At 34.0% G+C, this 16,311-nt stretch overlaps 2 protein-coding genes across 3 annotated transcripts in view; one reads left to right on the top strand and one right to left on the bottom strand.

The window, feature by feature from the left end:
• LOC126979218 (uncharacterized) overlaps positions 1-4,726 on the top strand; it is a 75,909-nt gene extending 71,183 nt beyond the window's left edge. The window contains exons 3-5 of the mRNA XM_050828485.1: positions 691-1,020; positions 1,738-1,935; positions 2,216-4,726. Coding sequence (XP_050684442.1) covers positions 700-1,020; positions 1,738-1,935; positions 2,216-3,247 — 1,551 coding nt within the window. The 5' untranslated portion in view covers positions 691-699 and the 3' untranslated portion in view covers positions 3,248-4,726. The remainder of the gene's footprint in view (positions 1-690; positions 1,021-1,737; positions 1,936-2,215) is intronic.
• Positions 4,727-10,574: 5,848 nt separating this feature from the next.
• On the bottom strand, positions 10,575-15,716 carry LOC126979251 (glucose-induced degradation protein 4 homolog). 2 transcript variants are annotated; one of them, XM_050828528.1, is made up of 5 exons: positions 15,668-15,716; positions 14,691-14,926; positions 14,404-14,571; positions 13,887-14,119; positions 10,575-11,193 (listed from the first exon to the last, which is right to left on the bottom strand). In XM_050828528.1, the coding sequence occupies exons 1-5, from the start codon at positions 15,699-15,701 to the stop codon at positions 11,130-11,132; spliced, it is 735 nt and encodes a 244-aa protein (XP_050684485.1). In that variant the 5' UTR covers positions 15,702-15,716; the 3' UTR covers positions 10,575-11,129. The 2 variants fall into 2 exon arrangements, with proteins under 2 accessions (XP_050684485.1, XP_050684486.1); XM_050828529.1 differs by lacking the exon at positions 15,668-15,716 and adding an exon at positions 15,097-15,237.
• Positions 15,717-16,311: the final 595 nt, after the last annotated feature.

Below are 16,311 nucleotides of genomic sequence, written 5' to 3'. Positions count from 1 at the left end.
GTAAAAGCATATACAACGCCCCACAAAAGACTTACTAACTAGACTTAGCCGAGTAATAGGCATTATAAGTTTGTTTGTTCCTTGTATTACCATTATATGGTTATGACAGTTTCTAGCAATTCACTTATTATCGTGCTATCTCAGCGTTCCCTAACGGGAGACATGCATCATGCAGCCCATTTCAGTATATATATTAGTGAGATTGGAGAAAAAACTTTTCACAAACTTAATTGTTTCAAAATATTTTGATTCTGTTGTGAATCGCTTGACCAGAATATTGTTTTTTAACTTCCCGCTAAGAAAGTTGAAAATTTTCGAAAATTCGGGAAATTATTGGTTTTACCCTGTTTTTCATCAGATCTCGACGTATTAAGGCCCTAGGAAGCTTCCCTGACTATTCCCGCGCCGGTTTCCGTACGTCTGTATGTATGTATGTGTTTGGGTGTGTGTATGTATGGATGTATATAAACCTGTTGATTTCAGCGCGGTTGGCACCATTCGAAAGGGCTTGACCAAACTTAGATTTTGAATACCTGAGTTACGCTTTGCTGTATGTAACTATTGTACTTCATATTTACTTGCACTATATAACTTATAAAGTTTTACAGTGAATTAAGATTTTTTTTTTAATATAATAATATAGGTAGGTACTAAAAACACCGAATTAAATTAAAACAAAATGCGTTCCAGGTGTTTGCGATGTGGTGCACGTGGATTGCGTTGCTACTGGTGTCTGGCGCACTGGGGCAAGAACTCGAAACGACGACAGAACTGCCGGTTACTGAGACTGCTGGTCCGGTGGAGGTGACGACCGGCCCGACGGTTCCCGTGGGCACGAGCCGCTCACCTCCTCGCACTCTCGACCGTCAGGCTGCAGAGCTAGCATGGCGCACGTGGCTGCAGAGTCCGGAAAGTGGCAACCCTAATGGACCCCCGCGCCGGATCACTACCAAGTCGCTCTTCATCACGCCCCTCGTGTGTCCTAAAGGGCAGAGGTTGGACCGCAACGGGTGTGTGCAAGTAAGTTATCGACTGTATCGATTAAACCCATATATAATTTTTTTTACGAAAATTAGGGATGAGACCAGCAGGACGTTCAACTGGTGGTAATTGATACGCACTGCCCATTACAATGCAGTGTCGCTCAGGATTATTGAAAAATCCCAAAATTTCTGAGCGGCACTGCATCTGAGCTCGTCTCCTTGAGTCATAAAATGTTAAGTCTCATTTGCCCAGTAATTTCACTAGATACGGCGCTCTTCCGACCGAAACAATAATGCTTCACGGCAAAAATAGGCACCGTTGTGGTACCCATAATCTAGCCGACATCCTGTGCAAAGGAGCCTCCTACTGGTAAAACTTACTTACAAAGTTACTACCCGATTACATTATCTCTGGACTTGACGTCGATGACGTCACATCGTCGCTTTGTTACGGTGTGTAAAATACGCATCATTAGAATATGTATTATTATTAAATGAACTAAAAAAGCATCTATGAAAGAGATTAGAGGAGGTCACAATATAATAGAAAAGAAGTGCGGCACCGACCCACATTTCAATACAAAATTTAAAAAAAATAGAGATATATTTAAGAACTGTTCTTATTCGCGAAAACTGCCGCAATAATCGTGATATAGATCGCAAAAACCATCATTTATTCCCTTAATTTTTACTGTTATTGATAAGTACCTATAAATTAATACACAGAAATTAACTTCAAACGTGTTATTTTCAGGTCGTCACTGTCAATAAAGACGAACATGAAAGAATTTTGCTAGATCAATTGAATGCACTATTTAACGCAACACCTGCAAACACTGGCGACGTTCTCTATGACTACGGAGAAGAAGAACCAGGTCCTTTGCAGCTATCAATACCTCTAGGGCTGGACCCGCAGATAGCTTCCCTGCAATCTCAGGATCCTAATATGCAGGTAAATTTGTTATAAAAGTTTAGTTTATACGCGATGTCAAACGAGTCAACGAATTTCTTTCTGCTTCCTTAAATAAATAATTCCCAGCGAAATCCGTTTTCTATTTGTCTCAATAAATCTTAAATATCATAAAAAAGCTACTAGGTAGTTACTATTTCCAGGACTAAAACTATGATATTTGGAGGTTTGATAAATTTAACTAGTCCTTTATTTGAATACAACGATAATGTTCATAGGTTCACACAGTTGAAATATTGCATTTACGTATTTATAATTTCAGATTCACAAAAAAGGTGAAGCTACCCACATCTCTGACGCTAGCATCGAAGCTGAGTTGGAATTATTAAAGTTGCAACAACAACACATGTCCAAAAATTATACTATGGATAATACAAATATTCTATCTCATAATGTGTTGAACAACTTACTATCATACTCCGATAAACCAAAAAGGGACAGTCCAATGACGAATTCAAGCGAATCTAATGAACAAAACATAGCTGATGAAGGACAAAAGGAAATAATTTATGGACAAGTCAATGTTGACCCCGTTTTATACGACACAGATGGTAACGCTCCAACTGTAACCCCTACAGCTAAGCCAATTGATATATCATCTAATGACGCAATCAATAATAATAAAAACGAAAGTAATAAAAAAGAAACCGATAAACAGTTATCAGACAAAGAAACTGACTCTGTTAAACTGAATCCTGAAAATGATTATTCGGACATTGGTGAAGCTATTAAACTTATAAGCAGATACGCTGAAGTCTCAACTGACGATAATTTTAACAGAGGAAACGGCATGATTGTTAGTGCTGATGATTCTATATTGGGAACACGTACTAAAATCCAGTATCGACGTAATAAACCAAATTTAGCAAATAAGATAAAACAAGAATCGAATCCATCTTACGAGAAGGATATACGCCAAATTGATACTGTATACCGATACCCAGTATCCAGGGAAAATGCTCGATCACCTCCGGAGAATTATCCATTCAAACGGCTGCAAGATTACTGGCCTGGAAGGGATAAATTTGGAGGAGTTTACAACAATGTTCATGAAAATCCTAGACGACATCATCATTCTTATCCGCATTACTTTCGACCGCGCAGCTACCAATATCTTGAATCTCCTGATGTTAAATCACATGCAGAGATTTATCCAGGACTTGCCTACCCGCACAAAGCAAGCCGACACAACACTAGAAATAGTCCAATACGTTCTCACCCAAACGACCAGGATCTGTACAGCCTGCTAGGCTTGAGGCATTGGTTTAGCGGCGAAGATGCATCGAAGAGATAGATCTTCTTTTCTTTACCTAGACAATTGGATGTTACCCGACGACATATATGGAAAGTTATGGAAATAATGTTTCAATGATTCTTGACTAGATTTTTCATTTTAGCCATAGCTTTCAATATATTAGCCTATTTATATTAAAGCCAAATATTAAAGTCATAATTAAGTTTTAAGTGATTACTAAGTAGATATTTTAAGTTCTTGTAAATAATAAATTATGAGCATCTTAATGTTTTCAGTTGCTACGGAAAATATTATTAGTATTATTGTTGTTTTGTTTTATGTAAATTGTTGTATTAATTACTTATTTATTTTGTATTGGTGTATATTTTTCTTGTTGTCAATTATGTTAGATGCAAAGCAAGTATTATTGTCCATCGGATTTAATGGGTTAGTATTTTTGAATCGATACATTAAATTCTGTTATACATTTTTTCATAAAAAAAAATTATGAACAGTTGCGATAATATGCCATTTTTTTTTATCTAAAACAAAATGAACACAAACATTCAAAAAATCAACATCCGCGACTAACTCTGATTTTAAAATATTTTATTGAATTGGCACTGGCTTGCCTTTATTGTTTAGCTTAGATATTATATCGTGTACTTACATTTATAGGTTATTAGAATAATTTCTGTATATCTGGACAATATTCCTTTCTTACTGATTTATTTTTAATACTCCCACCTCAAATCAATATTCAAATGGAAGTATTTAAAAACACAAAACTTAACAAAAAAATTATTGACCTTAAATAATCAGCTTATAAATTCTCCTCCAACCATTTATTATTATAAGGTTAAACTTTTATATTGAAAAAAACTGTAAGCCTTCCATTGAGTCAAAATAAAAAAAAACTTATTACAATAAAACCACCCACACAATGATCCCACCAAAGCTAGATTAAGTACTTAGATATTATTAACTTTTAATCTAATTGCAATATTTTTATTATTATTACTTACCTACTTCTAATTTTCAAAAATTATAAAAATTCAATATTTTTCTACTGTAACACATTAAACTAAATTGTGAATATTCTTATTTACTGATGTGGTAACATTGAAATACTTGCCATAAAATAATTATTATTGTTGCTATTTAAAACAACTATAGAATCTGTAGCAATAATTATATAATTTTTACCAGTGTTAGATTACACCTAAATAATACAATTAATTCGTTTCTTTCATTCATATTGTCTTCTAAAACTACTATTAATATCTTTTATTAAATAGGTAGATAAACCTAGTATTTTTTAAAGTAACACAATACAAATCTTAGCTTAAATTTATTTTTAAAATAATGATTGTTTATTTTACATTAAATTGTGTAGTTGACAATTATTGTCTAGTAACTAGTAATTCTGTAAATTTATAAAACAGATAAATAATCATACATTTTATTTATTGATTTTATTGCCAGTATTTTAATGTAAATATAAATGTGTTATAATAAATGATTGCAAAAACACATGAACGTTGCTTTTTATTTATACAGGCTTTAAGGATCCTACACAATGTAGAAATTTCTTTGTACATGGTGTCCTCAAATAAGTCGTTAGACTCGCATGAAGTAGGAACCTTTCACTGTAATTGAGTAGGTAAATAAAAATATTGTTATTTTTTAAACTAAAAAACAAATTCCATTGATTAACGAAAAAGTTATGAGGATTTTAATATATATGATTAGATAGAGCCATAATAAAATATGACGTCACGCCTTAGGTTTGGCATAGTAGCTCTGTGATACAATTTTTTGTTTTGTGAAATAAAGACAAGACCCCGACATAGTCCAAGAGTTTAGTTAGTTATTTCTTTATTAAACTGTTCTGACACTTTGACATTACTCATATAAATATAGACTTAAATTAATGTGTTAAATACAAGAATAACATTGTGTGTCTTCTACCGCATTTATCACGGGGAGTGTTCCGAGGAGCTGTTTGACCTAGTTCCTGCCGCCGAATTCCACCTTCGCACGACACGCCACAAGTTAGGATATCATCCTCACCATCTGGATGTGTGGCGGTCCTCCACAGTGCGGTTTACAAGGAGCTTTCTTCCACGTACTAAAAAGCTGTGGAATGAACTTCCTTGTGCGGTGTTTCCGGGACGATACGACATGGGTACCTTCAAAAAGAGCGCGTACACCTTCCTTAAAGGCCGGCAATGCTCCTGTGATTCCTCTGGTGTTGCAAGAGATTGTGGGCGGCGGTGATCACTTAACAACAGGTGACCCGTACGCTCGTTTGTCCTCATATTCCATAAAAAAAATACAATGGGTGCTTAAAACGTATTTATTTAACTTAGTTTTAAAACTAGATTTATTTGGTTCGAGGCGGATGTTACGGTAACCGCTTTTTTAAAGTTCTATCGCCATAATAATTAGCAACTCTGGGTATGTACTTCTAGTTTGCTAGACGACACCGACCTAGTGCTGTAGCTATAACTTGTCTGCAATTGATTATGTTCCTGATTGTCATTGTTATTAATAGCCAAAAGGTGCTTGTGCTTAACTTTGAGTGACTGGTAAATTATTGAAAAGTTTACGATAATTTCCTTTGCAACTATTTTTAGTTTTGTTCTTAACAATCAATTTCAAAATCTCGTCTGCAGTTACTGAAGTTTGTCAATGTATGATTTGAATGTCAGGCCGTAACAATCAAGAGCATAACCCAAAATCGAGTCAAATAAATCTAGGTTAAGTCATTTAAGAGTGCATATAAGAACTTTAAATCTTAAGTGATAAAATTTACCAAGTAATAATATTCTAAGTTTGTTCCTAGGTTCCTAGGTACCTATGTTACACAATCTATTTTCTCAATAGGTGAGCATTGGCAATGTGGTTGGTTGGTATGGAAGCATGAGTAACTATGAGTAAACTTTGACGGGGATTGTTCGTTCACAGTTAGATGGTTAGAATACCTTCCATTACTATTGTCACGCGACTACTTGACGACAGCATCTATATCGTGTCGAACCAGGTGACACGTCTCGGCCAGATCAGTACAAGCCCTCAGCGTACACAGATCAACCGCGAACGTGTGGGCTGAGCTATGTTGTAAGACTTCACAGACACTTTTTACGTACATCAGCTGTAACAATAGCAGATTGGACCACATCCGAACCCTTGTGGTACTCCATACCGAACCGGAACCACGTCACTGAGCACGTCGCCCACCTTCACCCGATAACTGCGTTACGTGAGATAGTTGTGCAACCCTAGATTTCATGTGATCTTTATTTTATTCGGTAAATTTTTATTATTTGTCCGATATCCTCCTCTCAAAACTTCCATCATTTGGGCTTCCCGAGAGCAAGTGCCTTATGCAAGTGGACCTCCAGGTTCCTCACTGGGCGTAGCATACAAGTCGTTGTCGACGGTTTTTGCTCGAATCCCAAGCCCGTGAACGCTGGAGTGCCCCAAGGCTGTGTGCTATCTCCCACGCTGTTTCTTCTGCATGTCAATGATATGTTGGACACCTCCAACATGCATTGCTATGCAGACGACAGCACTGGTGATGCCGTATACACGGGCCATACAAGTGTCTCTCGGGAGACTCAAGTTTGCGCGTTTACCACTAAAAAACCCCATTTGTCGTATCACCGCTCTTCGACAACACTTCCCTCAAAGCCTCGCCTAGTATCGGAATACTGGGTCTCGAAATCTCGAGCGATTGCCAATTCCGTGGCCATCTGGAGGGCAAAGCCAAATTGGCTTCGAAGAAGCTGGGCGTCATCAATAGAGCACGGCAATACTTCAAGCCGGCCCACATTCTAGCGCTCTACAAAGCGCAGGTCCAGCCACACATGAAGTATTGCTGTCATCTCTGGTCTGGCGCACCCCAGTATCAGCTCGATCCATTTGACCGCGTGAAACGCAGAGCAGCTCGAATTGTTGGGGACCCAGTGCTCTGTGAACGGCTAGATCACTTGGCGTGGCGTAGAGGCGTCGCTTCATTGTGTGTCTTCTACCGCATTTATCAAGGGGAGTGTTCCGAAGAGCTGTTCAACCTGATTCCTGCCGCCGAATTCCACCTTCGCACGACACGCCATAAGTTAGGATATCATCCCCACCATCTGGATGTGTGGCGGTCCTCCACAGTGCGGTTTTCAAAGAGCTTTCTTCCACGTACTACAAAGCTGTGGAATGAGCTTCCTTGTGGGGTATTTCCAGGACGATACGACATGGGTACCTTCAAAAAAAGCGCGTACACCTTCCTTAAAGGCCGGCAACGCTCTTGTGATTCCTCTGGTGTTGCAAGAGAATGTGGGCGGCGGTGATCACTTAACACCAGGTGACCCGTACGCTCGTTTGTCCTCCTATTCCATAAAAAAAAAAGTAATGCATAGACTTCGCAATAGAACAAAAACTTTTAAATAATTTTGACTATTTTTAACATACTAGAGAAAAGATACATCATGATTATATAATGATCTTCTCTCACTTTAGAGTTCATACAGTCTTTGTCTGCTCCTATGAATGCCAGCTGTTGCACAGTCAATAAATGACAAGAGACCACCTGATTTTAGAATTAAATATAGAAGCAAACTCTGTTGTAATTACTTATTTTAAATAACATATCATACATTTCAATGGGATTAATACCTATTATATTTGAATAAATCCAAATTTGATAGTTTTACTGTCACATTACCTCTATATTTCTCCATTCGTATTATTAACAGGAACAAACGTAAACTTGGTCTGTATAATATACTAACAACAATGGCGCGCTCGATCCCTGCACGTGCAGTATTTCAATGGTAGGTTCAATAGAGAGGCCCACAATATCTTTTCGTTCTTTGAATTTAAATAATTTACTTAAAAGTATAAGAGAACCGCCGCGTGTAGCTTTTTCATTGCTAAACGCACTCGCCACTTTATGACCACAAAAGTTAAAGATGAGCTCATATTTCCTGACCCAGTGCTCTGTTAAATATAAAATATGTATATCTTTATGATTCATAAATAACTCAAATTCAAGTTCTTTACTTAATAATCCTTGCATGTTTTGGTGCATCAGGTTTGCAATCTTACAATTATTAGGTACTAATTCTAGTACTTGTTATATTACATTGTGTTTTTACACTGCTAGAGGAGTCCCCTATTGTCTTATTGTTTATTTATTTGGAAAATATTCCGAATCTTTACTTAAATTAGTACAGTGGTCAATAGAAGCAGTGGTTTTTAAATTAATACTCTGCTCAATACAAGAAGTGGTTATTAAATTATTACTCTGCTCAATAGAAGCAGGGGACCGCGTTGCCAAATAGTTGACTGTGTTATAAAGTAAATAATATGATAGCGCTTTTGCTGTCTTAAACATAAAAATTAGATAGATGCAACCTATCTGATGTCTATTAACCGTAGGTATTTCATTACATCATATTATATTATCGGGTGGGCATTGTGTTAGGTAGGTACATAAGTTTTCAACTCCTATCATCGGATGACCGAAAATATTTTTCATACCTTGTAAAGTCATAATGATCATTATTCATTAAATATTGAAATAATTCATAATATCACTAATTATGTATTTATTTTTTACTAATATTTGTTTTAATATATTTATTTAAACTAATGGTCGAACTCATAATCATTGCAATAAAAAACTATAATATTCATAAATGTCTTTTATTGTAATAATCGTATTTATGCATTTCTACATACCTAAATGTTTTAATCCATCTGGGTAATTAAAAATCATATTCATTTTCATAAGTATATTTATCAATCATAAATTACAGAATATACTTACATACAAAAATAGCAATTATCTTGTATACCTAAGTATATTCTTTAAGAATATAATAAGAAAATGTAACATAAAATAAATATACAAAATGCACGAAATACTACGAAAATGTAAAGTATAAACACAATTTTTCCGTCTAATGAAGCTAAATTAACTTCATATTAGAGGCGTTTTTTCAAAAAATCATATTTATTACTGTTTTCTATTTGATCAGATTTATTGCTATACCGGGTCGGGCCTATATGGCCTGGCAACAACCAGTGTATACAGTAATATTTCAGATAACAGATTCTAGATGAGATTAAAGATAATAGGTATACCAAGCTAAAACTAAACTAGAAACCAAATCCTTTTCCAGAAAGTAAAGATAGGTTAGGTTAAGTTAGAACATAAATACATATGAGCCCGGCCTCAGGCCAGGCCTTAACCAGTACTTACAGTAATATTTCAGATAACAGATTCTAGATGAGATTAAAGATAATAATGATAATATACCAAGCTAAAACTAATCTAGAAACCAAATCTTTTCCAGAAACAAAAGGTAGGTTAGGTTAAGTTAGAACAGAAAAACATATGAGCCTGACCACAGGCCGGCAACAAACAGTATTTACAGAAATATTCAGATAAGAGACAGTAAACCTAAAACTAATCTAGAACCAAATCCTTTTCCAGAAGCAATAATTTAATACAAAATTTTATTATTGATACATATCCTTTATTAATACAAAAATTATGATAATTATTGTCTGTTACACAGTAAGCTAGTCTGAACAATGACATTATGAATTGAAGTATGTTTTTAGAACAACATTATTAGTTAAAGCAATGTGATCATTGAATGTTATGAAGTAAAAAGTTCTGAATAAAAAAGATATAATTTTAAATTGGTTCTTGGTACTAATAGTAGTAATAAAACATGTATGAACAAAAAAGTTATGAAGAGAGATTATTATGAGCACAGACCGGTAGTAAGACAAAGAATTGGATTTAGAATTTAGTGTGAGCTAATATGGACCCTATATTATCATTACATGTAACATTACAATTAATTAGAATTAGAGAATATGGTTAACATATTGTTCAAATTGTATCTTATTTTGTTTTCCTTTAGCAAATCAGGATGTATGGCAATTTGAACATTATAAAATTTTCTATTTTTAAGCTATTTAATTTACTGTATAGTTTTTGTAGAATTTTTTTACTTAAATTACCTCTTCTCCCAATCATTACAATAATAGAAGTATTAGAGCAGTGAGTATCACGCATAAAATTAATTTAATAATTTGATAATAAGTTGCCCCTGGCATGCAAATATTTGTTACTGACTGCCCGTTACTTATATACTTAAGTAAAATCAACCCCATATTGCTTCCCAGATCATCGCTGTAGATCTTTATATGTTTCATTTGGGAAGAAAGTATTTGTGGAGGTTGATTTTCTGTTACTCTTTTTCCAGAAGGGCCTGGAGAAAACTAACAATTGCAATAATACATTTCAGTGATTGAATTAAAACACTCTTGACACAATGATTTTGTTTAAAAGGACTTGGGAAATAAAAAAACATTTCACATTAAATGTTTTATTGAAAAAAATACTTTCTTCATCGGTTGGCAATCTACAACATAATACAAAATATATTATACTTGTTAAACCAAAAAAAATATTTGCACACACTTCATCTACATACCTACATAAAAAGTAACTTTAATAAAAATTATAATCTAAATGAAAAATATTAACAAAAATTACACATCACTAAGGGCAAAGACATTTTGTACATAATATCACAATACATTTACAATATGGTGTACAAGGTCAATATAATAAATCTTACGTTTACATTCTATAAACTTTACATAAAAATACAAACAAAAAATCTAACCAGTATAAGAAACGAGTATATAATAATAGTAGTGTTTAGAATCAAGTCATGATTTCTTATATAAATAAAGTATGTGCAAATTTGGACATCATATCTCATAAATATTGATCGACAGTTAAATTTCTACAAAATAAGTCTAGAATTTTGAAGCATTTCTGATTTGACATATTCTTTTTCACCTTTATAGAAAATGTAAGTACTTCTCATCCAGTTATCAGTGCCCATGGTTTGAAGTTTCATCTGAACTCATATATTTGAATACTGTGTTCTGGTACATGGCTTAAGGTCAATGATTGAAACCTAAAAATAAAAACCATATGTAAACACTTATAGTACCTATAATTTTAGAAAAATACAATTAATGAAATAATAAGTGTCATTCACATATTTCTTATGTCAGATAATCACTGTAAGAATTGCAATAAGACAATGTTTGAAGTATAGATGCATCACTTAAAAATAATCACTTAATAGTTCTCAATTAAAGGTAAACTATCCTTTCTGTGAGAGTATAATATGTGAATACATACTGAGTGTGTATATATATACACAATCTGTATCCCCATATGATTATATGAATACATAATATTGTGTGAATAAATAAATTGTGACATTCTTCACATTATATTAACAAAACATTATATTATCATACCAAAGCTTCTGGAAGTGTTGCATTGCAAACAGAAAATAAGAAATTAGGAATAAACTGTTAATGAAACAAAATGTTAAATACACAACTTGCATCAATTAAGCATAACAATGTGGGCTGTTTTATCTGAAGATGGTGGTGGCAGCAGTGTATGTTGCTAAAGTCCACGATAAGCAGTAGGGATGCCACAATGTTTCAGTCTTATTTTTCCTAGTAGAGAAGCTTATCTGAGCCCAACGGACAAGATTAGCAGCCCCGGTTGAGCATGTTGGCATGCCTTATCAGTATGTCATGGTCTGCCAGAAACTAGAATGACTAGAAGTGAAATGAGGCACTTGGCCTCTAATTCGTGACTTCATCATGAAATGGCAGTATGACTCTGAGTCTCAAAGTCTGCTGAGTTTGCGCCTGTTCTTCTCAGGCCTGAGGCATTCATTTTGGAATGGGTGGTAGTTATTTTTGTACTTTCAATAAGTGATGTCACATCCTGTTTTTACTAAAAATATTTGAATTTGAATCTCACATCAAAATGCACATACCACACTCATCCATCTGTATCGTTTTATTCCCTGGGCCAGGGCTCTCTATTTAACTATTAGAACTTCAGGAATACACAACTATCAACTCTGTCATCAGAAGAAATATTTTCTTCAACAAACTAATAGAAAAGGCCATGATTGTTGAATAAATTCAATTTTCACTATTAAAGGCTGAACAACTTTCTAATATAGAAATTACAGTTAGCAAAGCGGTCTCCTCACTACAAGTGACAATTTTTCAAGCTCACTAACAACCAAATATAGATTTAACCATATTACACTAAATGCACATGCTCTTAAGTCCTCGCTTCAGAGATTTCATTGTTCATTGTACAAATTGACTGCAGATTACAAGTGTTGAAGACTTTGATTCATTTACACTTTCACTGCTATACCCAAAACATTATTATATAGTATACCTAATTACAGTATATCTAAAATTGCTCTAAAATAACATATATATGATCACTTAGGTAGTTAATGTTAAAGTGTGTCAATTGAGAAAGTTACTATCAAAATATTTCCTCAGTTAAGTCCACAACACAACAAGGTATATTTTATCGACCTTAAGGAAGTTACAAGGAAGTGCTTATTATTGTTAATTTTTACTTTCTTAAAAAAAATGCTATACAATATTTACTGTAAAACAGAACGAAAAAAAATTATTGTTTGCATTGCTAAATATTTAGCTTTGAAATATTAAAAAGGCAATGATAAGTGGGGCCATACTTTTTAACAGAATTTTGTGATTGGCTGAAGTTCAGCTTATTCATACAAGAAAAAACTAAAAATCTATCATGTCTGTTAGTAAAACAAGCCCTTTAACACTTGCCATAACAAAATATTAATATTTCTCAAATTTGACCTTGTTAAAACTCCGAAGAACACAAAATAATATGTGCAAATGTAAACAAAACACCACATATTGGCCATCACTAATGATAAGCAAGGGTGGACAGATGGGAATTAGAATATATACTTTAGTGAGATGGAAGAATCCATTTAGTTTCAGTAGACTGGTAATATTTTCAAAAATGTTAGTCATCACTCAGTCAGTCAGTTAGTCATATATCTTATTCAGTAAGTTACTGTATAAAGTATATTTATATGATTCTATGGCAGTGACTATATTGTTCTTCACTCCATCTAGTCTTAACATTACCTGAGAATCTTTGATATCATATTTTTAACTAAGAACACCCATTATAAATCAATCTTAAGGTGACCTAAGTTAAGTTTTTAAAGGTAACTTGGAAACTTGGGGAACTTTAAGGTATATTTTGAGATATGGATATATTTGCCGAATTCCACCTTCGCACGACACGCCACAAGTTAGGATATCATCCTCACTATCTGGATGTGTGGCGGTCCTCCACAGTGCGGTTTTCAAGGAGCTTTCTTGTGCGGTGTTTCCGGGACGATACAACATGGGTACCTTCAAAAAAAGCGCGTACACCTTCCTTAAAGGCCGGCAACGCTCCTGTGATTCCAAGTTGCAAGAGATTGTGGGCGGTGGTGATCACTTAACAACAGGTGACCCGTATGCTTGTTTGTCCTCCTATTCCATAAAAAAAAAAGAATGTCTGAATGAAGTCTCATCATTAATAAGTGAACTCTACTATGCTCATCCAATAACGACTGACCCAAAAAATACAACATAGTATACAAAACATAATATAAAACAATTTCAAGGTACTTTGAAAAAAAAAACATTTTCCACCTCGTCTGTAAACAAATCATTAAAAATAATCAATCCATTGAACTGTATAAAGTTGAGTGAACCTTAGATAAGAAAACATTCTTACCACTCCGAGCTCCTATGATAATAATATCCTTCTATAGTTGCTGCCGACTTATGAAAGCATATATAATAGAAACCAGCAAATGAAGCACCATTGATGTCCTTTATTGTGTGATCTGGTACAAGGAAATGTTCCTTCCATCTCATAAAAACATAATCAGCCTTTTCTAATGACTCATAATCAAACGAATCTGAATTAAATGTCTTCAAGTAAGGTAGAAAAAGTTCGAATTTACTCTGAAAAAAAAATAGAATGTAAAAAAAAAAATTAACTAGAAAATAAATAAAAGCTTTAATCTATTGATGAAAACAAATTGATAATGAAAACTTTCGTTAGGTACTCTTAACCAGTCAATGCTAAACAGCAACATATTGTGTGCAAAAAAAAATATGTTCTGATTCTGCACTACAGCACATAGTGTATCAGCTGGCTGACCCACTTATATGATTACTTTCTGGGGAAATACAGTGAATATGTTAAGCAGATCTTTATTTGAATTAATAAAAACAGGAGAGCATACCCAATGTTTCCTATCTACATCTTCATCGGCGTCCCACTTTCTTGTGAGAAATGGATATTTGGCAGATATAATTTCTCCATCAAAAAATGTAGTTAGTGTAGGAAATTCCTCTGTTAAACCCTTAATTTTTAAATAACCACAAAGGTACGAGTTTTGTTCATCAACATGCTGAAACAGAAATCAGAGGAAGTGTTACAATAAAAAATACGCAATAGTTAAAAAAATAATACTAGTAAATTCAACTAAGCACATGTTATATTATAATAATTTACTTATATTTCTGTTACCTGCAAAACAACTTCCACTTCATATGAATTTCCTTTAGATTTCTGATGGCCTTGGAATTTTGAGCCGTTGTATAGCAGAGACTTCGTGACTCCAGGCTGTTTAGAGTTAGCTGGAGGTGGTGGTGTAATATTTACTTTAACAGGCATTGTTTTCCATTTAAAACGGTCAAACTGAATTCTCCACTCAACAAATTGCGATGTAATGTTTTGACAAGTACAATAAATAGCGCGAAGCTCTAAAATAATAATTAGCACCAATAGTCAGCACGCAATATTACAGAAATGAGAATACACTTGACTATACAGTCAAATTCCGGGCTTCCGGCATCTTATGAAGTTTTGACAGCTTGAAGCCGCGGTTCCAGTATATTCGATGTGGTGATGCATAATTAAATTTTTAACATACCTACTTTACAATATAAATTTTGTTTCCGATCATTTGTTAGTAAATAATAGATTTTTATATTTAAAATAGTTTCAGTGTACGTGCTTCAAAATTCCTTTTCGTTTTAAAATTTTGACCTTTACATTTTACGACAGCCTAGCGAAAATCTAAGAAAAAGCGTTTCATTCACTAGATTGTATCATTGTATGAAACGTGCAGTCATTGACAGATTGACAGACGATGGCTTTAATCTTGTAAGAAAGGGAGACCCAAAATCCACTAAGTTCTAAGCAACTGCTCGCTTTCAAACTTAGCCGGATTATACTTCGTCGCAAATCGCCGTAGCTTATTTACTACAAATTGGTATTTTCACTATTTGCTACTATTTCAAACTAATGTCAAATGACTGCATGTTTCATACTAAACTAAATTTCAATTTTTATTTAGGCAGTCCCGCCTCTTATTACGTAGTATTTACATTTTACATCCTTTTTGAAAGTAGTGAGCATCTTTGTGTATACTACTGATCACTATGATTGTTTTCCAAATACAGCAGCAGCACTAAAGCGGAATATGCGGCATAATACTCAACGTTGAATTCCAACTACAGCAACGCTTCGCACCATCAAACACTCTCAAAAGAACTGCTTTCGTGTGCTGCGTGCATTCTATACCAACTCAGTGGAAGTAAATAAGTATTTTAAAATTTCCAAAGTTACTTCTAGAGTAGAAAATGTGAAACTGAAAACGAGAGTATATATAATTCGAAAATTACAATTTACATGATCATTAAAGTTAACATAACAACAATTAATACTATGACTATGAACTGAAACTCTGTTCTGTTGAACTGAAGTTCTGGACAGTCGATTAGTTTAGAAAATTTCTATGACATATTATTTCCTCTAGTCAACCTTTTCGGTGGAATCTCAATATATGCCAAATATTAAAATTTAATTAGAAATAATTGTTTGTCTATATTTTTAATATTTTTTTTTATTTAGTTTACCTGGAATCTTACACATATTTGTTAAATATAATTAGCTGGACCTAAGAGTAAATTAAAACTATAAGTTTGAACTTGACATCAAATGACTGGTCTCACTTAAGCTTTGAGTAGGTAGGTACATTTCTACACAATAGTGGCGACAGGGTAACGCTCACATGCAACTTCCACTAGTTTTTTCTGTTCTGTGGCTAACACAGCATAGCTCTGCACCCGCTCACTGTATGAAT

Source organism: Leptidea sinapis, chromosome Z (assembly GCF_905404315.1).
Source record: "Leptidea sinapis chromosome Z, ilLepSina1.1, whole genome shotgun sequence".
In the NCBI taxonomy this organism is placed as follows: Eukaryota; Metazoa; Arthropoda; class Insecta; order Lepidoptera; family Pieridae; genus Leptidea; species Leptidea sinapis.
The sequence above is the reverse complement of the archived record's forward strand: the minus strand, read 5'-3'. Positions and strand labels throughout refer to the sequence as shown.

What these genes read in the sequence shown, in the direction of transcription:
- LOC126979251 (XM_050828528.1), bottom strand. Translation starts at nt 15,701, where the DNA reads ATGGTGCGAAGCGTTGCTGTAGTTGGAATTCAAC. An exon ending in AAGTGGAAGTTGTTTTGCAG is followed by an intron (nt 14,572 to 14,690) that starts GTAACAGAAATA and finishes TTTCTGTTTCAG; the next exon opens with CATGTTGATGAACAAAACTC. An exon ending in TATCATAGGAGCTCGGAGTG is followed by an intron (nt 11,194 to 13,886) that starts GTAAGAATGTTT and finishes TTTTATTTTTAG; the next exon opens with GTTTCAATCATTGACCTTAA.